This window comes from Eptatretus burgeri, chromosome 1, assembly GCF_056783735.1.
Source record: "Eptatretus burgeri isolate ZD-2024b chromosome 1, Ebu_testis_v1, whole genome shotgun sequence".
NCBI classification, from domain to species: Eukaryota; Metazoa; Chordata; class Myxini; order Myxiniformes; family Myxinidae; genus Eptatretus; species Eptatretus burgeri.
Window position 1 is genome coordinate 46,426,863 of NC_140961.1, and position 24,403 is coordinate 46,451,265.

At 45.3% G+C, this 24,403-nt stretch overlaps 1 protein-coding gene across 6 annotated transcripts in view; it reads left to right on the plus strand.

Annotated features, from left to right (window-relative positions):
• The window catches only part of TBC1D32 (TBC1 domain family member 32), a 147,586-nt gene that overhangs the window by 65,483 nt on the left and 57,700 nt on the right, over nucleotides 1–24,403 (plus strand). For 5 of the 6 annotated variants that reach the window (XR_015058410.1, XR_015058412.1, XR_015058411.1 and 2 more), the window contains 9 exons: nucleotides 6,547–6,630; nucleotides 7,114–7,247; nucleotides 12,747–12,850; nucleotides 12,963–13,176; nucleotides 13,348–13,430; nucleotides 18,178–18,328; nucleotides 20,728–20,818; nucleotides 22,298–22,416; nucleotides 22,517–22,636. Coding sequence is in view for 3 of the 6 variants with exons in the window: in XM_085882172.1 (XP_085738298.1) it covers nucleotides 6,547–6,630; nucleotides 7,114–7,247; nucleotides 12,747–12,850; nucleotides 12,963–13,176; nucleotides 13,348–13,430; nucleotides 18,178–18,328; nucleotides 20,728–20,818; nucleotides 22,298–22,416; nucleotides 22,517–22,636 (1,100 nt within the window). In the remaining 3 variants the exon portion in view is untranslated. The remainder of the gene's footprint in view (nucleotides 1–6,546; nucleotides 6,631–7,113; nucleotides 7,248–12,746; nucleotides 12,851–12,962; nucleotides 13,177–13,347; nucleotides 13,431–18,177; nucleotides 18,329–20,727; nucleotides 20,819–22,297; nucleotides 22,417–22,516; nucleotides 22,637–24,403) is intronic. The other variant, XM_085882166.1, reaches the window with a different exon arrangement.

Consider the following 24,403-nt stretch of genomic DNA (forward strand, 5'->3'; position numbering starts at 1 on the left):
CATGGGGTGTGGTACTGCCGGTACCTATGCAGGAGGACGAAAGTCCGAGTTTTCAGGTCCTTGGTGCTTCCAGTCTTTGCTCTATGGATGTGAGACTTGGACTCTGACCAAGGATCTGAGACGGAGACTTAATTCCTTTGGTACCAGGTCTCTTCGGAGAATCCTTGGCTATCGATGGTCAGACTTTGTGTCCAACGAGCGGTTGCTGAGAGAGACTCAAATGAGATATGTTACCTGCATAGTCTGTGAGCATCAGCTGCGGCTGTATGGACATGTGGTTCGTTTTCCTGACGCTGATCCTGCTTACCAGATTCTCTCAGCGAGGGAGTCTCGTGAGTGGAGGAGGCCAATGGGCAGACCACGTGCCTCGAGGTTGCAGCAGGTTGATCGGCATCTCAAGGAGATGGGGATGGGCCAGGCATCTGCCTGGGGGGTGGCCAGACGGAGGCCCCTGGTGTACCGGCGGAAAGTGGACGCAGCAACGCGCTGCTCTGGCGCATGCTCCCATACCTGACCTGACCTGACCTTTTTATGTTTATGATTTAGCCATTGGCTTCCATTCTGATTTTATGGGGTCAAAGGTGAAAATTAAAAATCACATATTTTGCCTTGCTTGTGTTTGAATGGACACATATGCTTTCAAATACCTCTGCCAGGCTAAACGGTTTACGTTTTATAACCCATTGAAAGGCCGGATCTAGATCTGGACCTGAACCAAAATCTAAAGGGGCTTGTTCTTGTCACCTAACCAACTCATTCACCGAGTTTTTTCTTAACTTTTTGAAATATCATCCTATATATGTCGTTTTTGGCTTCATCTTTCAATGGTGAAGAATCACTTGCAGAATTAAAAAAAACCTCTCGGATCCGGATGCGGATCCGAACCTTCACCAAAATGTAATCAATTTGTCCTTGTCACACACCCAACATGTCCACCAAGTTTCGTCTGAATCTGTCCACAACCTTTTGAGATGTCCTGCTCAGACAGACACACAGACAGGCAGACGGGGGTGAAAACATAACCTCCATCCACCTTCGGTGGCGAAGGTAATAAGGGCGAGTTGTGTGTGTGTGTGTGTGTGTGTGTGTGTGTGTGTGTGTGTGCGTGTGCGTGTGCGTGTGCGTGTGCGTGTGTGTGTGTGTGTGTGTGTGTGTGTGTGTGTGTGTGTGTGTGTGTAGCCTTTTCTTTAATTGCTGTGCCATTCTACACCCCTGTACTAATCTCCATCAAATAATGCATAAGTACTGGATTCAGTCTGTCATAAGCAAAAAAAAATCGCAAAGAATCCCCCCTAAGCAAAGCAGTATCTGCATCTATGTGTGTCGGTCTGAAAAATCATAGAAAAAAAAAAGGGTGGGCCAATCTCCACCAAATTTTGTAAACATTTTGGGAGTACCCAGAGTAAGGTCATCGGCACACAAACCCCCCTTCCTACCCCCCCCCCCCCCGGCAAGGAAATTTTCTGCATATTTCTCTGTTTACGTCTGAAAATCTTAGAAGAAAAGAAAAAAACATCTCACCCAATCTCCACCAGATGTTGCAGCAAATAGATAAAGGGCATTTTCCAGAGTCAGAGGCTCCTCTTCTTCTTCTTCTTCTTCTTCTTCTTCTTCTTCTTCTTCTTCTTCTTTCGGCTGCTCCCGTTAGGGGTCACCACAGCGGATCATCCGTATGATCCGTATAGTGATTTGGCACATGTTTTACGCCCGATGCCCTTCCTGACGCAACCCTGGTCGCCTCTTACGACGCAGGGATATGGTACACCGATTTTAACCGGGGTATACACCGGCCCAGTACACTGGTACTCACTTCGCCGACCTCGGAAGGATGACAGGCTGAGTCAACCCCCTGGTGTATTAATTCAGTGGCCCAACGGGGCTTGAACTCAGGACCTTTTGGATCCCAAGCCGCTGCCCGAACCATTACGCCAACACCAGGCTTCAGAGAGTCAGAGACATCGTTGATTAAGATCAGGAATAGGATTGGGCCCATAACACTGCCTTGTCGCACTCCAGTCTTGACAGGGAAAGGAGATGAAAGGATTCCATTGAGAGCCACATGTTGGCTATGAGATTAGAGGACCTCAGTAAACCAAGAGTGGAGTTGGCCTTGGATGCCATTGGCATCGAGTTGGGAGAGAAGGGCAGGATGCCAGACTGTATTGAAAGCTCAATGTATGCCAAGAGAGATGGCCCTGATCTCATGTCTGACATTTAGGGTCACCATCCATTGTTGGGAGAATAGGAGCAGCATGTCGATAGTGGAGTGACCTGGTCTGAATCTGAATGGGTGATCTGAGAAGGCCATTGGAGAAAAGGAAGGATTTCATATCAACTATGATGATCGATGATGCCATGATGATGCGATGCCATGACCTTGCTGATGATTAGAAGTAAGCTGATAGGTCTGTAGTTCAGGGTATCTGTTTAAAGACCTTTTCATGTAATACAGTGATGTAGGCTGATTTCCAAGCAAATGGAAGATGACCTATGGCAAATGATAGGGTGAAAAGGGTAGAAAGAGAATGTGCAAGAGCAGGTTTTTAGGACATGTGAGCTGATGCAGTCTTTTTTTTCTTTTTTGAACATGTGAGCTGACCAGCTGCAGAATCAGAGTCGAGGGTTTCCAGAAACTTCTCCACCTTCTCAGGTGCAAAAAACACATAGTTTAGGAGCAGTTGGATGCAACTGGGTAGGGTAGCTACAGAGAGTGAGGGATTGGGGACATGAGATTTTGAAACGAATACAGACTTGAGGCATTTGTCCTTCTCACCAGCGGAGTCGGCTGTGGTGCCATTTGAAGTGAGGAAAAGGATGAAAGGGGAGCATACTCTGGAGGCACACTTAACAAGGAGCCACCAGGTTTTAGAGGAGGAAGACAAGTTTGAAAGTTCAATCTTGAGGTTGAACCGATGCTGTTTTCTACTTCTCCTGAGAGTGGCCACACACTTGTTGTGGGCCTTGTGGAATGACTTGAGAATTCCTTCAGTCAGTTTGCTTTCTAGGAAGAGAAGGCAAGTTGTTTCAGAGCATCTGCCTCACCTCTGGATTCATTGTACCAGGTGTGGAAAGAAGGGTAGTATAACTGAAGATGAGATGGGATAGATCTGTGCATAAGAGAGAGCAGGATTCTGTAGAAGTATTCCCAGGCTGAGTTAAATTCCCAGGCTGTCCAATAATTTCCAGAGAAATGTTGACTCTCACAGAGAGATCAGATGAACCAATTGGAGCAGAGGAAGAGCAGGAGTCATTTCCAGGGAATTAAGTTTGTCGTCACCAAGTCCAGAAGGGAGGTTTTACCATTGGAAGAAATCTGGGTTGGAATGTTCATAGATTACGTCAGTCCCATGGAGTCACACAAGTCCTTTGCTGAAGTGCCATGGCTGGTGAGAGAGAGGAGGTACCAACACTCATCCAATTTGCATGGTGACAATTGAAATCACCACATATGAGGAAGAGAGAGTTGGGATCAGTGGTTGATAGTTGGTCCATGTCATCTGAGAGAGAATTAGATGGAGTCGTCACTGTTTGGAAGATGATACAACACAGACAATAAAGAGGTGGGAGCAGAGGGGAAGTCACCGCCAGAGGTACTCCTGGAGGTTGGGAGGTGTAAGATCAGTACAATGGCAGTATAAAATTGAGATACTGATGTAAAGTGCAACTCTGTCACCGAGCGGGGTTCAGGCCTATCAAATCGAAGAAGACAATAGCTGGGAAGAGACACTAAGGAGTCAGTGACATCCTGTGGGGAAAAAGGATTATTTCAAACAGATAATATCTGGTTTATCAGCATCGACCTGGATTGAGATATCTGTTAGGTTGGAGTGGAGACCTCGCATGTTTGAGTTCCACACAATTAGGGGCGGGGAGGGGTGTTGAGAGGTTGTCGGATGAGGGGGAAGCGGAGGCTTTGCCGTAGCAGGGTGATGGGAGGCTTTGAGGGGGGCAGCTTTGAGTGCAGATTGGGGTGAGGGGAAGCATTGAGAGAGTGGGGTGAGTGGAAAGCACTTTGAGGGTGAGGTGAGGAATGATGCAGAATGTGGGGACGTGAAGTGGAGGGATGCTGATTTCAGATCACCAAACTGGATAAACGGAGATGAAGATCAAGATGTAAGGCAATCATTCTTGTTGAAAGCAAGGAGAAAGGTGGTGCTGGAGGTGTGGACGGAGGGCTGTAATTAGCTGAAAGGCAGTTTTGGAATATAATATTTATGAAGAAGAAGAATAAGAAAATTCCGAAGAGGAATATGTAATGGTGAAGAAGAACAACACGTGGGTTACTCCTGACAGTGAAATATGGAAAGTGAAGCATTTTAAAATGCTTTTAAAGGAAGAAGTAATAAGTGAGTGTTTATGTTAAATTAAGATTCAGTTTGGAGATATTGAGGAAAAATGGGGAGGGGAGGGGAGAAGTAGAATGGAGAACAGGGAGTGCAGACAGAAGGAAATTCAAGTCGAATATCTTTGTGGAGTGGAAAAAAATCAAGTTTTTATTTCTTTATATATTTATTTATTTGTTTGTTTTTATTTTTCTCTGAAGCGAGGAGGTAAAATAGGATAACATTGAAGACATAGAAGAAGTATTTAGGAAGAAATAATCAAAATGAAGAATACGGACACAAAAGGGCCACAGAATTTTTACAGTTGCTATCCAAGGAGAGGCTAAAGTAGGCCTTGAACAACATGAAAACAAATTCGACAAACACAGCACAAGATACAATTTAACAAGGAAAGATGGACGGGATATAACATCAACACAGGGACAAGATATAACAGAAAACACAACAAATCTGGTTCGGAAAACTTAGCTTTAATGAGGTTGAAGTGGTAGTGTCATGTAAAAGCAAGATGTGGTAAATTTAAGTACTCGTAAATGCATATAAACGAACTATAAAAAATGATGTTTGCATGTTATACGTTTCGGTTAGCACACATCGATGAATTGGAATATAAACCGCTTGCTGTAATGAGCTCATTTTGACTGTAGATGTGGGTATTGTACTGTAAACTGCCTGGTAAGATTCGTGAAGGTGCTGGAATGTTCTCAGATGAAACTTCCAGTATGGATTCGAATTGCATTTGCTGGAAGACACGGGATTAATCTGTTCTACTGTAAAAACCCGCGAGAGCAACGTGTTGAGAGGGTGATATGCGCCGAGCTGTGTGTTTCCATCGTCCACATGCTCAATGTAACTGAGTGAACGAGGTGTTAATGTCCAAAGCAGGTTGTTAACGCGTGGAGCCGATCGTAATCAGGTTGTTTGAAACTCATGAAGATTGTGTATCGGGAAAGATTTCCTTTTGAGCTCTTTAAATCAACCTTGTGGACGGCCATCCTACGAGAGGACACCGTGACGGGAATAGAAGAATTGACACACCCGAAGGACGAGGTGAATGCACATGAGTTGTGTCGGCATGACTGGGACACTGGGCGGCAGAAACAACTCGACGTGAGAATCAGAGTTGGACATTGCATGCAATGGTGAACTTCCTCATTTGACTTTGTGTCTGTTTGTTTGAAATACAAGTTTCAAAAACGTTACGCTGTTGATATCGTCATTGCAACGCCACTCAGAAGTCACAGACACCTACTGATAAAGATCCTATTTGAGTGGTAGCTGACCTCTACGTTCGTCCAGACTCGTGAAGCTCAAAGCTTGGTTGTAGTCATTCGAGGACGTGCTGAGCCCAGCACCACAAACCTCACACGCACACCAAAGGGAAGGAAACCCCAAAGGTGTGCGTGTTTCTACGACCCCCGACAGGCAGCTGTAGATCCGACCAATATGTGAAAAAAAATCCCTGAACCGGAAGTCAATAGATGGGGGAAGGCCCTCCCTCCACCTGAGGTGCTGTAGGCTGGATGTGCTTGGGCCATGCTGGCCAGGTCTCGTAGGCCGGAGGTGAGGCGAGTTAATGTGGAGCAGATGGCAAAGTTGTCCACACAGCCACAGACTCCAATTCTCACCAATTTGAGTGCCCCACTGCGGCCTCTCTCAGATTCAAAAAGGACTCCCTGTACCTGAACTTCGACTGAATTCACCCCCAGCTGAACTCTCTTGGACTGCAGAAGACTCAACTCCTACTGCAGTACAACTCCAGTTGATTGTTCTTAAGCAGCCGCTTCACTCCCATTTTATAACCCCTGGCATACGACATCAGCACAACCTGTTGGGCCACGTGATTCGCTGCGTGACTACTCGCTTCTGCTGGTTTCTGAGCGCCTTGACGTCACACCTCAGGTCCCACCTCCAAGCAGGCCATTAAACTGAGGGGCAGAGGTATTTATATAGGGAGAATGAAAGGAAGCGAGAGAACATGTAATAGAAGTTAAAGCAGAGGGATGGTGGGGACGATGAATTATTCTAGACAATCGATCCTGACATTGCTAATTTGGGGAATGACGAGACGACAATTCTAATTCGGACATAGGTGAAACCTGTCAAATTAATAAATCTCCTTATCACCTGATGCAATTTTTTTCACAATATGTATTTCCCCTTTCCTGTGTTTCTCCATCATACCCTCATACCTCTCACACAGTGCCCGTGTCGGTGTCAGATATTGTGACGCTATGGGAACGGATACTGATCACTGCTAGCGGATCACGGGAAACGAAGATGCTTGGTAAGGAGATGCATTGACATCACATCACTGGAGGAGTATCAATCTGCACAGCTATAGATAACAGTAAGGATAAGGACATACATGAAAACATAAAGTGCGTGTTTGCATGCACATTCATTCCTGTTCCGATGAATGTGATGCAACAAGTTTTTGCCTCGCTAACCCCAATATATACATAAAATGCCGTTTCCCTTTCATGTCCTTGCACTTATTCATGTGGCGGAGCAGAGGATGTGGCGGATGACATATTGAACTTAATTTTTCTATCTGTTTGTCTTTTGTTACTTTTAATTCAGTGCAATATTTTCTTTTATTTCTTCTTTTTTTTTTCTTCTTGTTGCCAAATAAAATGTGTTTCATTGTTCTCATGCAATTTTCTTTCTTTCCTTCACTTGGTCGCACATGCATTATGCTTTTTATCTTGCATCCTCCTTCCAGTGTCATCATCATCATCATTATTATTGTTGTTTTTATTCGATGTAGGTACCCAAGAATTTCTGTTTGACATGCTACGGACCCTCTGCAAGCGGCGAACGAATGGTGGAGCAAGTCTGCTTCCTGTAGCTACTTTGCCTATACTGCTGTCCCCACTGCTAATGGCACTGCGCCACCCCATGGTGAGGACATGCAGTCATGACCTTCGTGTTAAAACATCAGACCAAAAGCAGTTCTCCCATTGACCCTGATCTTTGATCACCTGGAATGCAAGTGACTCGGTCTCCAATTAGGTCTGTCCTTTGTGCCTTAACATCTGTAGAGGAGGCAGCCCATGTGTGGCCAAAGGATAAAGTTTTCAAAAACAAACTTGCATGAGTTGGATCCACTTAATATTTGATGCTTTCACAGCCACGTGTGCTACGTTATTTCCACTGCCCGTTTTTATTTTGCAGTATTCCTCTTATGGAACTCATACATTTGTTTTTATTACCTCCACCACCAAAGGTGGACGGAGGTTATGTTTTCACCCCTTTATCTGTTTGTCTGACTGTCTGTCTGTTTGTCTGTGAGTGATGGTTCGGTCTGGATCCGGATACTTGAATTTGTTAAAATTTTCAATTGATTCTTCACTATTGAGAGATGGGGCCAAAAAGAATGATATACAGTATAGCATGATATTTCAAAAAGTAAGCCTGATGTTGGCTTAGCGGTTAGGGGTCCTGATTTTGAGCCCCTTTCCATTTAAATAACACCAGGTGAGTTCATTAAGCCTGTCATGCTTCCGAGGTCCTCGAAATGACTACCAGTGTACTGGTAATAGGGGCATTGCATCAGCGGCACAGCTGCGCCCTCAGCCAATGATGCTACCCGCAGCCTTGTACTGCATACGAAGGAGGAGGAAAGAGAAATGGGCAACAGCAAAATGTAATTTCATAAATTTCGTACTGGGATGTATACATGATGCCCAGAGCAAGTCGTATATGATGGTAAGGGTTTTGTTATAGTAGGTGTTCAACCATTCGTCAGTGGGAGGGTCAGCTCTGGTGTTGCGTCAAACAAGCTGGCTTCAAGCGATCTATGGAGACTCTCATGATCACCATTAATATCGAGTGTGAAGGTCTTCTCGGAGCATTGTACAACTTTGTAAGGCCCGTCATGTGGTTGCTGCAGGAGTTGCTGGACAGCGTAGAAAAGTCACGTAGAAAATTCATGGTGAGTGGGTGCACATAGAAAATTCCTGGGGAATAAAAACCGGGCTTGACAAAGGCGTATGTTCAAAACTAAGATCCAGGCTTTCAATGACATCTTGAATACTGCTATCTTGTCTGTACCTCTTTGTGGTGAGGATGCTGAGGTCACGGAGAAATTCACTTACCTTGGCAGTGATATTCACGTTTCTGCATGTTGTGAGCCAGTGGTCAATAGACAACTGGGTAAGGCCTGGGAAGTTGTGGATTCACGGAATCATGGGGTGTGGCGCTGTCGGTACCTGTGCAGGAGGACGAAAGTCTGAGTTTTCAGGTCCTTGATGCTTCCAGTCTTTGCTCTATGGATGTGAGACTTGGACTCTGACCAGGGATCTGAGATGGAGACTTAATTCCTTTGGTACCAGGTATCTTCGGAGAATCCTTGGCTGTCACTGGTCAGACTTTGTGTCTAACGAGCTGTTACTGAGAGAGACTCAAATGAGATTTGTTACCTGCATAGTCCGTGAGCATCAGCTCCGGCTGTATGGACATGTGGCTTGTTTTCCTGACGCTGATTCTGCTCACCAGATTCTCTCAGCGAGGGAGCCTCGTGAGTGGAGGAGGCCAATGGGCCGAGCACATGCCTCGTGGTTGCAGCAGGTTGATAGGCATCTCAAGGAGATGGGGATGGGCCAGGCATCTGCCTGGGGGATGGCCAGACGGAGGCCCCTGGAGTTCCGCTGGCGACTGGCAGAAAGGGGACGCAGTGACGCGCTGCTCCAGCACATGCTCCCATACCTGACCTGACCTGAAGATCCACATGGACCCTGTAGAAATGCCTATCTGGTGTTGAAAAGCTACTGAGTGGTGCGACAGTATGACGTTGGATCTCGGAGTGTTGACATTGAAGACATTGCTTAGCCCAATGGTGCACGTTGGCATTGATGTGTGGCCATATGTAGTGCATGCTGATGAGTTGCTGGGTTGCTCAAATACCTGGGTGTGCGAGTGAGTGAAAAGTGTTGAAGACTATCCAACAGAGTGCCGCAGGAACGAAAGGGTGTGACTGTCCCATCGATGTATCACACATGAGGGTAATGTTTCTACTTGAGTGGTGCTTCGCAAAATATAAGCGAACCAGCTGCAGACCATAGATGGTGGAGCTCTGTGTCCTCCCATTGTGCTGCTGCAAGTGCATTAAAATCGATGACCAGTGTGCTGGTAAAATACAATGCCAATACCTCAATACATGAGAGAGAATAGATTCCTTTGATGTGTCGGATGTCATTGGTGAATTTCGAGATATAACTGAGTTAAAATGTAAATGCAAAGTGTGTGGGGAGAGAAAGGGTCTGAATGGGTGGATATAGCAAAAGTTAAAGGTTTGTAGTCAGTCAGGACAGAGAATTGTCTGGCCTCTAAGAAGTGGCAGAAGTGCTTCATGTTGAGGTATAAAGCGAGTAATTCCCAATTGAAGGCACTGTACTTGCGCTCTGTTGGTTTCAGCATTTTCGAGAAGAAGGCCAGTGGACGTCAGTTGGCATCTATGAACTGGTGAAGGGCTGCACCCACCACCACCTCAGATGCATCAAACATGTTGGTGCCTCTGGCTTTGGATGAATCAGTAGTGAGGCGTTGACCAGTACATCTTTGATGGTGTGGAAGGCTGATAAGGTTGGCTCTGCCCATCAAAATGCTTCAGGGTGCTTACTAGTTGCAAGTAACTCATTCAGCGGCTGCAGTGTTGTAACTGCGTTTGGAATAAATTGATGGTAAAAGTGGATGAGGCCCAAAAACTCTCGCAGTTTGCGTTGAGATGAAGGTAATGGGAAATCCTGAATAATTTGCACCTTCTCCATAAGTGGACGTATGCCTGAGGAGTAAACACAGTCCTGCAAACAGGTGAAGAGGAGACTGAGGTGTTCCTGATGTTTTCTGCGGTTGTGCTGGTCATTATTATATCATCTATTTATGCATAGCAGAAGTGTAATCCCCGCAGCACCTGATCGATAAAACGTTGAAGAGTTTGTGCGGCATTGTGTAAGCCGAAGGGTATCCAAAGGAATTTTAACAGGCCGAAAAGTGTGGTGACTGCTCTCTTCGGGATATCATCTGAATCCACAGGAATCTGATGGTATGCACGAACGAAGTCGACCTTGGAGAAGATTGTAGCGCCATGGAGTGTAGCGGTAATATCCTGAATGTGTGGAATGAGGTAACGGTCTGGAATAGTCACGTTGTTTCAGGACCGGTAATCCCCACAAGGACGCCAATTCCCAGGTGTCTGTTTTGGCTACCATGTGTCATGGTGAAGTCCAACTGCTGGACGAGGGTCTGATGATAGCACATTGTAACATACAGTTAAACTCCTGGTGGGTGATGCATAATTTCTCGGGTGATCGTCGACGAGTACACGCGAAAACAGGGGTCCTGTGGTCTCGATGTGATGTGGATTTGGTTTTATATGGGCTGGATTGTCACCAATGGGCGCGATATGGATGGAAAGTCATAAAGTACTTTTTTAAAGGGCACGTGGGCGTGGAAGAAAAATGTGTGATATTCAGCGACAAAATGGTGGATGCTTTAACGAGAACACTAAGCTGTGTTGAGGCATCCAAAAGATGACGATGTTTGACGTCGAAGAGGAGATTGAAATGACGCAAAAAATCCGCATCCAGGATTGAGTATGTGATGTCAACAATAGTAAACATCCACGGAAATGAGCGACATAAACCAAAATCAAGCTGGAAGAGACGTTCTCCAAAAGTAGCAATGGCACTGTTGATAGCGACATGTAATGAATATTCCTGTCGATTTTTTTTTTTTTGCCATTCAGCGGCAGACACTGGCACAATGCTCACCTCTGCCCCTGCATCCACAAGAAAACAAAGTCTGCTAGTATGATCCATGAGGAAGAGATGGCGACTGACGTATGTCCCAGATGAACCTGTCATGATTAGTTGTGGGCCTTGTCGTTTCCCTGCGGCCGGTGCGAGCATGATGCTCTCCACTGATGAGCATTAGCACCGAAGATCACGAGGTACCAACATCAATTTGGAATATTCACGGAAGGTGAAGTCAAACGGTAACTTGAGGTACAGCATTTCTTTCCATTCCTACAAGGGGTAAACGAAGACAGGCACAACTGGCATTGCATAGCATGGAGCTCCAGGATGAGCTTCTTTAAGTCTGCCATTTCAGATTGTAACTGTACGATGAGCTGTGGTGGAGGTGTCACATTAGCGTCCATGACATAATCAGCGAGATCCGCAGCGGTGGTTAATGTCAGCTCTGTTAGCTGTATCGTGTGGATGTGTGTTAAACATTACAAGAACCACTCACAAAGAAGTGACTGGTCGAAGGTGGCATGGTGGTCACCGAGAAGCTGATGCATATCCCAATGTAGTTGTGTGGATCTTTTATCTCCTAAATCCTCGGCTGGAAGAAGTTGTTGAAAGCGGCGGTGCTCAGAAGGGGCCACACGCTTTATGAGTGCGGCCTTCAAAATCGTGTTGTCCGTTGTAGGTTGTAGTAAAATATCTCTTACCTCCATTGCATACTCTGGTGACAAGGAGCCAACAATTGTTTCAACCACATCAACTCGGTAGTAATGTTCCTGGTGTCGAATTGGACTTTGACTTACATAAACCACAGCTGCAGGTCATTCGGCCAGAATGGTGGCAGCTTGATTGAAACCGCTGCCATCAATGAAGGTGATTGAGTGACCGGGAAGAGCACAGCTGCTTAGTTGTTCTCGGTGACTGGTTGCACGCTTGTAAGTCCTTGTCCTTCCATTTGGATAACATCGAGGTCACCAATTTAGTGTGGAAGGAAAGATGTCCGAGGCCTTTGGATTCCGAGTCAATTCTCTTTATTCAAACCGCCACCGTCCGGCCCACTCGTCCTTCTTCCGGTTCAGCCAATACCGGAAATCCCCCGATAAACCAGAGCTCAAGCATATTTACATATTATAAAATCAAAGGCAAAATGATGCTGCTACAGATGTACTGCTATATTTAAGGTCTGGATCGAAGAGTGAAATTGTACTTCCTCGAGACTCTCTCTCGAGTGCAGCCTTATGGCTGATGGTTGCATCATTGGTTAGGGACACGGTTATGCCGCTGATTCAGTGTCTCGATTACCAGTACACTGGTACTCATTTTGTTGACCTCAGAAGGATGACAGGCTGAGTCAACCCCATCTGGTATTAATTCAGCGGCCAACGGGACTCAAACTCAGGACCATAGGATCCCAAGCCAGCCACCCTAACCACTAAGCCAACACCAGGCTAGTACTCAGGGACTGAGGCGATTCCACATTCAAGGTTAAAGAGCAACAAAATATCAGAGGTGAGCAACAAACCTTGTTTTTGGAAGCTTAACTTATGGGTTATTGGTGTGACCAAAGGTACGAATGTGATTTGTGTGCTAACGCCTACTTGCAATTTGACTACTCTTTGTTTGAAATTTTCTTACTTTGTGTTTGCTGCAGGAAGCATGGAGTTTTGAGAGGCTGCACTACATAGGAGACCTGTTATCATGTCTGGCCAACTTTAACTGTGGACTCTCACTCCTGATGCATGTGCCGAAGGATGGGTATGAGTTCTGCCTGCTCACTGGGACATGTACAATGTGTCTTTGAAATGTGGACCACACTTAACAGGTTATAACTCTTTTTTTTTTATTCCTTCCTGCTGTCCTACATCAGGCCCAGTCCTGCGAAGCTGGTTGTCGAGTTCAGTATGAAAGCTCTTTCTGCGCATCGTTTATTTTCACGTCTCCCATCATTCTGCACGATGTCCTGCACGGCCCTCTTGGATCCCTTCCTGGCTGTGTGCAGATGTCTTGCTGGGTCTCCTACTGGCTTGAAATTTCTGGAGTTGCAGAAGTACCCAGTCTGCCTCAGCAAAACCTGGAGAGAGGTGAGGATTCAGGAGATAAAAATGGAGTGCAGAGAAGGTGAGCTCTAGTAGAGGGCTACAGGCTGAACCAGGGAGACAGAAGGTCTAACGTTCTTTTTGGGTTTGCAAACCCAGACACGATGGCTCGATGGCAAATATGTTTCCTTTCTCTCTCTTTCTGTCTGCATCCAGGTGAGCGGTTGGCTAGAGAGACATATGAACTCGGTCGCGAGGGATGTATTTTGGCATAAACACCTGGAACTTATCTCGAGGATGTAGGTGCCACTCTGCACACCTTTCTTCTTAACTCACCACAATGCCTACACTTTCTCTCTGTCGATCTTTTTTCAACCTGGATATAACATTACTGTAAAACATCTCAGAGTTGTTCATAAGAAAGCGAAAGAGGCTCGTTCATGGACAACTCAAGTAGTTAAAATGTAAATGCATCACATTTTACCTCATATGTCATTCATTCAAATGGATAAGTGGAAATAAGCTGGAAATTTAATGCACACTTTGATTTTGTGAAACAAGGAGCAAAATAAAAGTGTTCATTAAACAACCACAGCTGCAGGTCATTCGGCCAGAATGGTGGCAGCTTGATTGAAACCGCTGCCATCAATGAAGGTGATCGAGTGACCGGGATCTGTCAGGTCAGGTTCGATCTGTGACCTGCTACAGGTACCATGTAAACCTGTACTAACCTGTTCCATGGTCGGGTTGTCGGCGACTAAACCGTCTCCCCCACCAGGTTTTCTGGTGAGGAGGGTGTTTGGATATGGACACCCAGCAGGATTAAAAACAAAACCTGTCAAAGGGCGGAGGAGCTCCTTGTGAGCCAACGGCCATCCATATCTAGTGCCCAACTGTGTCTGCGGACGTCCTCCTGCAGTTGGGTCACTTCTTATTAGGAGGTTGGTGGCAGGATTTGCACTCCGGCCACCGTAAAACCCTTCATTCCGCAAAACGCAAAAACGCAAAAAAATCTGAAAACCCACTCTGTGGGAGTACCTCCTGTGCAGCTTCCCTTCGCAGGGCAGCTCACCGGATGACGGGATTGGGGCAAAGCCTTCGGGACCCCCAATCTTTGATAGGAGGGAAACCACGGGGTAACATCCCTGGGTCAGATTGCGGGAGAGTGTGTCGGAGGGGTGCTGAGGTGTCGTCCACCAGACGGCGGTCTCCTTGGGTTAACCTGAGGCGGTCCCTTCGGGTGGGTGCCTGGAATGTCCTATCCCTAAGAGAGGATGATCACCTGTCTCTGTTATCATCTGAGCTCAAGCGTTTGGACATCGGGATTGCAGCTCTCTCTGAGGTTCGGAGACCGGATTGCGGCGAGATAATGGTGGGTGGTTACACCTACTATTGGTCTGGTCGCTCTGATGGTTACCATACCCAAGGAGTTGCTGTAGCTGTGTCCAATAAGCTGACCCCAATGATAATTGAGGTAACACCGGTCAACGAGCGTATTATGAGATTAAGGATTCGTCACTCCTTAGGTGTCATTTCCCTGGTCTCTGTTTATGCTCCGACTGAGGCGAGTGATCTCACCGTGAAGGATGCATTCTACGCCACACTCGAGTCTGTGGTTGATCAGTGCCCCAGACGAGATACACTTCTAGTCTTGGGGGATTTCAATGCATCGACTGGAACTGATAGGGACGGTTATGAGGTGTGTGTTGGTCCCCATGGGTCAGGAACTATGAACCAGAATGGCACTAAGTTCCTTGACTTTGCAAGAAGTCATGGACTTAGGATGGCTGGTTCATGGTTTCAGCGCCCACAAGCTCATCGCTGGACTTGGTATTCCAACGCTGGCGGTGCGGCAAAGGAGATTGACCATGTCCTCATTGACGATCGTTGGAGGATGATCCAGAACTGCAGGGTCTACCGGAGTGCTCAGTTCCTCAATACTGACCACATGCTTGTTGTAGCAACTCTAAAGCTGCACCTTAAATCCTGGAGAATGGTACCATCCCAGCCGAGGCTGGATGTTGCCAAGCTCAGGGATGAGAGAGTCGCTGAGGAGTTTGAGAACAGGCTGAGTGGACACTTGGGGGGTCTGGGTGCCTTGGGGGGTCCTGAAGAGTTGTGGAGCGCCTTCAAGACCACCGTCCTTGATGTTGCCGGTGGATGCCTTGGAGCTCACCGCAGGGCAAAGAAGAATTTTGTCTCTCAAGGGACACTGGATACCATTGACCAGAGTCGCAGGGCCAGGCTGAATGGCAGAGCTGAGCTGTTCAGGGAGCTGAGGCGTAAAACTGTACGTGCACTGAGGGTGGACAAGGAGGCCTATGTGCGAGGAATCTGTGAGGGGGTAGAGCATCACCTGTGGACAGGTGATTCTCGTCCCGCTTACAGGGGAATTCGCGCATTACGTTCATCCAAGCCCATCCCTCGGAGCACTACAGTTCGAGCAGAGAGTGGTAGGCTCTTGACAGAGGAGTCTGAAGTGAAGGCCCGCTGGGCCGGTTACTTTGAGCGGTTATACCAGGCTGATCCCCCAACTGTCGAGTTGGACGTCAAGGGTGTTACAATCCCTGTTGCTGACCCTCGAATCAACTGTGGTCCACCTACGCTTGTGGAAACACGGGCTGCGGTGAACCAGTTGAAACGGGGCAAAGCTCCAGGGATCTGTGGCATCCATGCCGAACTTCTCAAGGCTGGTGGAAATGCTGCACTCGTGTCGTTGCATGCAGTTTTGTGCTCTGCCTGGAACACAGGCATCATCCCAACTGACTGGAAGAGGGGCCTTGTTGTCCCTCTCTGGAAAGGGAAGGGTGATCGCCAAGACTGCAACAACTACCGAGGGGTGACGCTGCTCTCAGTGCCGGGCAAGGTCTTTGCTCGGATAATTCTCGATAGGGTTCGCCACCATCTGCTTGAGCACCAGCGTCCAGAGCAGTCAGGCTTTACACCAAAGAGGTCAACGATTGACCGTATCCTTGCACTTCGTGTCCTCACCGAACGCAGACGAGAGTTTCGGCAGGGGCTGCTTGCAGCCTATGTTGATCTCTGTAAAGCGTTCGATTCAGTGAATCGGGATGTCCTCTGGAGGATTCTTGGTCTTTGTGGGGTGCCACCAAAACTGATCGATCTGATGTCTGAACTCTACTCTGGTACTGAGAGTGCTGTGAAGTGTGGTGATACCATCTCTGACTTATTTCCAGTTGTTACTGGAGTTCGTCAGGGATGTGTACTTGCCCCCACACTTTTCAGCACTTGTATGGACTGGATTCTAGGGAGGATGTCGGAGAGATCAAGTTGCGGTGCGTCATTTGGGAATGTCAAGATCTCGGACCTTGACTTTGCAGATGATGCAGTCATCTTTGCGGAGACTTTAGACATCCTCTTGGGGGCCCTCGAGGTGCTGAATGAGGAGTCGGAGCTGTTGGGATTACGGGTTTCTTGGGTCAAAACTAAGATCCAGGCTTTCGGTGACATCTTGGATGCTGCTGTCCTGTCTGTGTCTGTTTGTGGTGAGGATGTTGAGGTCGTGGAGAGATTCACTTTCCTTGGCAGTGATATTCATGTCTCTGCTGGCTGCGAGTCAGAGGTCAATAGACGTCTGGGTCGGGCCTGGGGAGTCATGGATTCACTGGATCATGGGGTGTGGCGCTGCCGGTACTTGTGCGGGAGGACGAAAGTCCGAGTCTTCAGGTCCTTGGTACTTCCAGTCTTGCTCTATGGGTGCGAGACTTGGACTCTGACCAAGGATCTGAGATGGAGACTTAATTCCTTTGGTACCAGGTCTCTTCGGAGAATCCTTGGCTATCGCTGGTCGGATTTTGTGTCCAACGAGCGGTTGCTGAGAGAGACTCAGATGAGATTTGTTACCTGCATAGTCCGTGAGTGTCAGTTGCGACTGTATGGACATGTGGCTCGTTTTCCTGACTCTGATCCTGCTCACCAGATTCTCTCAGCGAGGGAGTCTCATGAGTGGAGGAGGCCAGTGGGTCGACCACGTGCCTCATGGTTGCAACAGGTTAACCATCATCTCAAGGAGATGGGGATGGGCCTGGCATCTGCCTGGGGGATGGCCAGACGGAGGCCCCTGGAGTACCGGCGGAAAGTGGACGCAGCGACGCGCTGTTCTGGCACATGCTCCCATACCTGACCTGATTAAACAACAAGTAACTAGAAAAGCATCCCAAAATGCAAAGCCCGTCCACATCTGCTTTGGACTCAAACTAAACTTTACAAAAACAGCAGCTAAAATAAATAGAAATGTAAAATGTATTAATAAGTATTCTTCATATTCTCATGATGAAGGTTTGTTGAAAATTTCATGTCTAAAGCTCAAATGAAACACGGAATGAAATGCAAAATGAAACAACAAAAAGAAACACGGAAGCGATTACAAAACCTGGCCATATCGTGCTGCGTGGCGGACGGGCTAATAAGGCTTATTTCTATGTACTCTAAAGGTTTGTTGAAAATTTGATGACAAAAGCTCAAATGGTAAAATAGGTTATGGCCTGGATATACTCTCACACTCACACTCACACTCACACACACACACACACACACACACACACACACACACACACACACACACACACACACACACACACACACACACACACACACACACACACACACACACACACACACACACACACACACACACACACACACACACACACACACACACCTGCTGCGTGGCAGATCGGATTAAAAAATATATATAAATTCAGCTTTTGTTTGAATCTCTAAATAGCTACGCACAAACTTCAGCCTAGGTACTCTATCGTCCTTTATGTGCATACCTTATTAATAGGTATATTATGTTTATATATTGGGCCATTGCCATCACATCTTGTCCAAATCATAACTTTTCCTTTTAATTTTCTACTTGATTTCAAACTTTACTCAGCTTTTAAAGCCACATTGTTTTGATATACTGCTTAATTTCTGTTAAATCCTGCAATCTACCCACTCTTACCCCTTTTCATTGTTGAGGTCAGCCTCTCAAAGAATATTCTCCTCCTTTCTTTCCCTACCATCTACCCTTCTAAGGGAGGAGATCGTTTTACAGAGCCTACTGAGCCTAGCGGGAACCCCACGTGGCCTTCTTTTGCTTCAACAATCAGGAGCCTTGAACGCTGCTGTTTGTCGTACTTTCAGTCGACACACTTCTGCACTGCATGTACGGGACACCTCCGTGAATGTGATTAAAACACTTCCTTAGCCACCAACCATGTGGTGCTCTTCGGTGGCAGCCATGTGCATTGCTCCTCAATGGCTGCCACCATGACATAATTAAATAAGCACATTATTAACCTGTCCAGTAGATATAATATATATGAGAATGGTGCAACGGATGTAATAATGTAGAATGGAGAACTATTCTTGCTCATGAAGGCTAGTGCTGATCTGTGTTAGCAGACAAGTGGAACAATGGACGTAATCAGCGGAGCTTTTCCTCAACGAAGAGTTAACGTCCGAAATGTCAGCCTTGTGCTTCCCTTGGTCGTTAGCATACTTTGATCAACGTTCTGCGGAATCCATCCATTGCATGTAAAATGATATATTTTGCACATTTGTCAACATCCAGCAGGTGTATACAGGATAAAGTAGGGATATGTCCGGGATGGGGTGATACATACACCTCGGGGGTTTCCTTCCCTTTGGTTCATGTATGTTGTTTGTGGTGCCGGACTCAGCACATTCTCTAATGACTGCAATCCAAGCTTTGAGATTCACGAGGTTGAACAATTGTACATAACAGGTCAGCTGCCACTCAAATGGATCTTTGTTACTTGGTGTCTGTGACTTCGGAGTGACATTACAGTGACCACATCAACAGCGTAATGTTTTTGAAACTTGTACAGGGTGTCCCAAAAGTCACCGAGGGATTTGGAAATTAAATAACATTTCTGTTTTTTAATAATTTGTTTTTCTTTTCTTTTCAGAATTTAGATTAACATTTGGAAATTACCCATTGAAAAATTCACAACTGTACAAAGAACCCAAATCGTGGAATTTTATTTTAAGTTTCATCGATCAATTATTCTCACCCAAAGAGCATAAACAACGAATAATTTCACGAAATTCAGAAATTTCTTGGCCATCACGTTCTCTTGATTTGATGCCTCCCGATTATTTTCTTTGGGGTTACCTAAAGGAGCGTGTATACATCAATAAGCCCCATACAATTCAACAGCTCAAGGCCAACATCTGTGCAGAAATTTGAGGGCTGTAGCCAGAGTTATTGTCTGCTGTTATGGAAAATGCTGTCGAAAGAGCCCGTCTCTGCGAAGCCGAAAATGGAGGACATCGAAGCTGCATCATTTTTCATAAATAAAGCAAATTTATCTCCATTTTGTAAATTTTCTTTCGGTATAAAAATAATGATAAATTATTAAAAAAACAGAAATGTTATTTAATTTCTAAATCCCGAGGTGACTTTTGGGACACCCTGTATTTCAAATAAACTGACAAAGTCAAATGAGGAAGTTCATCATTACATACAATGTCCAACTTCGATTCCCGCATTGGGTTATTTCTGCTGCTCAGTGTCCCAGTCCTGCCGACAACTCATACAAGTTTACCTCATCCTTCGGGGCTGTCGAACCTTCGATCCCCATTGCGGTATCCTCTCGTATGCTGGCCCGTCCAGGTGATTTCAAGAGTTCGAAGGAATTCTTTCTCGATGCACAATCTTAATGACTTTTAATCAACCTGATTATAATTGGCTCCACGTGCCATCAGCCGCTCTGGACATTTACACCTCATTCACTCAGAGTTAAATCGAGCACGGGACGATCAAAACGCACTTTTTGTCACATGTCACTCGTCTCTCTCCAATTCCTTAAAACACAGAAGGTTTATATTGAAACACAGAACAATCCTGTGCGTTCCGGCAAATGCGATTCTCGTCCAAACTGTAAGTTTTGTCTGAGAACGTTGCAGCTTCTTCACAAATCTCACCAGGCAGTTTACAGTACAATACTGCCCTCTACAGTCAAAATTAGCTCATTACATCAAGCAATTTATATTACAATTTATCAATCGGTGCTAAATGAAATTTATAACATGTAACTGTCAATTTTAATCGTTAATTTACAGGCATTTACTACTGCTTACAACATATAGCTTTCAACTGACAGGATAAAACCTACAGTAGAAATGGAAGGGGTGGTTTTGGGGTTGTTTTTTCTTTCCCTATTCATTCTCTCTCTCTCTCTCTCTCTCTCTCTCTCTCTCTCTCGTGCTCTCTCTCCCTCTCTTTCTCTCTCTCTTTCTCTCTCTCTCTCTCTCTCTCTCTCTCTCTCTCTCTCTCTCTCTCTCTCTCTCTCTCTCTCTCTCTCTCTCTCTCTCTCTCTCTCTCTCTCTCTCTGTCTGTCTGTCTGTCTGTCTGTCTGTCTGTCTGTCTGTCTGTCTGTCTGTCTGTCTGTCTGTCTGTCTGTCTGTCTGTCTGTCTGTCTGTCTGTCTGTCTGTCTGTCTGTCTGTCTGTCTCTCTCTCTGTGTCTCTCTCTCTCTCCTCTCCCTCTCTCAGCCTGGCTGATATTATCAGGCTTGCTCATAGATGTTGTGCTTGTTTTGTCATACATTGACATGTGCAGATGCAGCGTGAGAGCGATTGGTTTTCAGGAAACGATGCCATCGCTCGCTTGTCCTCCTGCTCTCCAGGCATTGCATCGCTGTCCAAGGCTGGTAAAAAGTTGCTCAACAATGTTGGGATTTGAGCAGTGTGGGATTGGCTTGCAATGGTGGGATGTAAAAGGGACTGGCTTCAGTTAAAACAAATTATCCTTTGTTATTTTTATCTGCACCAATGCACAAAAGTACCAGTGTTTGACTTACAAGCCAATTGCTTGTCAATCCCACATCTCCTGTTCCTATCACACATCACCTTCACATCTGCACCCTTTTGGACTTTTATGCACATTATTGATAATCTCCGATTTAAATCCACATCACGTGATAACAGTCTGACTGTGTAAGTATAAATACTTATAAATGCAATCCAAGTATTACAGATACCACTGACAGAATTGCTTGATTGGCTTTGGTGTGGCTACATTTCCACATTCCAGATAGACCCACATTGAAAACAATTATGGAACCATCATGTCAGATTACGAGTGTTAACACAAAAACGAATATACATTTAGAAACAAACTAAATAAACAGCATTGGTCCAACCAAACAGATGGTGAAGAGGCCCAAGGAGCCCAAGGAGCCCACAGGCCTCTTTGTGGAACCTGAGGGCAGAGGGGATGAAATATAGCATCGGTAACCTATTTCCTTTGTTTTAAACAAACCATAGGAAAAAGAACAGGACTCAGTGGAGTGCATACCTCCGCTAGGCTGAACAGTTGACATTTTGTATCCCATTGCTACGTCGGATCTGCATCCGGACCATTCATCCTATTGTCACACACCAAAATCTGTTGTCACTTACCCAACTTATCCACCAAGTTTCGTTAGACTCCGTCCACAACTTTTTTGAAATATGCTATATATCGTGAACAATCACTTTAAAAAATGAAAAGAATATATTATCCGGATCTTGATCTTCACCAAAATCTAATCAATTTGTCCTTGTCATACACCCAATATGTCCACCAAATGTCATCTGAATCCGTCCATATCTTTTTTGAGATATCCTGCTCACAGACCAAAAAGAAAGATGTCATGCATAGCATGATATTTGTCAAATCTATAAAACAAATTTAACCTTAAAAATAATTGGTGGTTGAATTCAGTGACCTGATATGCCAATCCTCAAATTTCAAGTCAATCAGATGAAGATTGATGATTTTAGAAACAGACCTAAGTTGTTAAACCTTTGGCCTATGTTGACCTTTTGACCTCAAAATCAAGTCTTCTTGCGTATGACCACCTGTACGATTTGGTGAAGTTTCTTGATGATTGGTTTAAAATTGTGACCTGGAGGCGATTGACATACAGACAGACAAACAAACAGACAGAATCACAGACCAGACCAACCAAAGAAACCTGAAAATCAAATCTTCGATTTCACAAGTGACAAACAGACAAAAGTGAAAACATAACCTCCGTCCACCTTCAGTGGCGGACATAATAAAATGAGTGTCAGGACATAAAATGCAAAATAAGAAGAAAATCTCACTTTAAGTAGCACCATGAACCTCCCCTTTGCCCTTACAGGCTACGTGTCATCTGTAGTGGCTGAGTTATGGATGTCACTTGAGTTTAATACAGAGATCACCACTCAAATACCCCCCCGGCTACCTGCAATGGACCCTGTGCATCAGTGTTGCCTTTGGGTAAAGTTGTAAAGTTTAACTGAGCTGCTTCAGAATATTGGTTTAACAGATCTGAATCGTGAAAATCTCTGGCAACTTTTTTGTTTACTTCATTACGCAGCCCTTCCTGGAACTTGTCACTCTGCTGTCATCTTCTGATGTGGTTGTTGAGCTTCTGGTGGGACACAATGTGCCAAAAAGGCCACACTGCACACAAACTGATGTACCTGCTTCACTGCCTGTGAGTATCAGGAAGTTATTTGTGCAACAACTTGAACTCTGAATTGATATACAGTGCCTATAGAAAGTCTACACCCCCTTTCAAAATTTTAACCTTTTCTTGCCTTACAGATGGAATTAAATTACCTTAAATCAGGCTTTTTCCACCTTTATGTACACGTCGTAACCCACAACTTCCAAGTGAAAAACAAATTCTACAAATTTCAGAAAATTAATTAAAAATACAAAGCTAGAATATCTTGGTTGGATAAGTGTCCACCCCCCTGAGTTAGTACTTGGTGGAAGCACCTTTGACAGCAATTACAGCTGTGAGTCGTTTGAGATAGATCTCTACCAACTTTGCACACCTTGATTGGGTAATATTTGCTAATTCTGTTGCACAAAACTGTTCAAGCTCAGTGAAGTTGTGTGGGGAGCATTAATGGACAGCAATCTTCGTCATACCACAGATTTTCGATTGGATTTAGGTCAGGGCTCTGACTGGGCCACTGAAGGACATTTCTCTTTTTATTTTCCTTAACCACTCCAGTGTAGCTTTGGCTGTGTGCTTCGGGTCATTGTCATGCTGAAAGGTGAACTTCCATCCCAATTTCAGCTTTCTTGCAGAGGGCAGCAGGTTTTCCTCCAGGATTTTTCTGTATTTTGCTCCATCCATTTTCCCTTCTCTCCTGACAAGTGCTCCAGTCCCTGCTGATGAGAAACATCCCCATAACATGATGTAACCACCACCATGCTTCACAGTAGGGATGGTGTTCTTTGGGTGATGTTCTGTGCTGGGTTTGTGCCAAATGTAACATTTTGCATTTGGGCCAAAAGTTCCATCTTAGTTTCGTCAGACCACAAAACTTTTTGCCACATGGCTTCAGAATCGACGGAGTGGTTTTTTGCATACCTCAAACGGGACTCAATGTGGGCTTTTTTGAGTAATGGCTTCCTTCTCGCCACCCTTCCGTACAGGCCAGACGTGTGGAGTGCTTGGGATATTGTTGTCACATGCACACAGTGACCAGTCTTTGCCATAAAGGCCTGTAGCTCTTTCAAAGTTTCAATTGGCCTCTTCGTGTCCTCTCTCATCAGTCTGTGCTCCAAGGGATATTCAAGGCCTTTGAAATATTTTTATACCCATCCTCCGATCTGTGCCTTTCCACAACTTTATCCTGGAGGTCTTTTGAAAGCTCCTTGGTTCTCCTAGTTGAGTCTTTGTTGTGAAATGCACTACCTAGCAGAGGAAACCTACAGAAACAGCTGATTTTAGTCTGAAATAATCAGAATCACGACAATTTAACACAGGTGGAGGCCAATTAACTTGGTGTGTGATTTTGAAGGTGATTGGTTATACCTGGGCTAATTTACAATTGCTAGTATAAGGGGGGTAGACACTTATCCAACCAAAATGTTCTAGTTTTGTATTTTAAATTAATTTTCTGAAATTTGTAGAATTTGTTTTTAACTTGGAAGCTATGGGTTATGATGTGTAAACAAAGGTGGAAAAAGCCTGATTTAATGCAATTTAATTCCAGGCGAAAAGGTAACAGAAGGTGAAAATTTTGAAAGGGGATGTACATTTTCTCTTGGCACTGGATGTATTCAGAGGAATTATCAGAGACGGCGTTGGGTAATACAGCAATCGCACACAGAACATTGGATATCATGAGAGGTTAATTTTCATTTGCCATGTCATTGGTTCCTTTGTTCGTCTGTAATTTTGTTTCATGATTGTTTACTTAAATGAGTGTGGTTTAGTTGATTTCTTGTTTCCATATGAGTG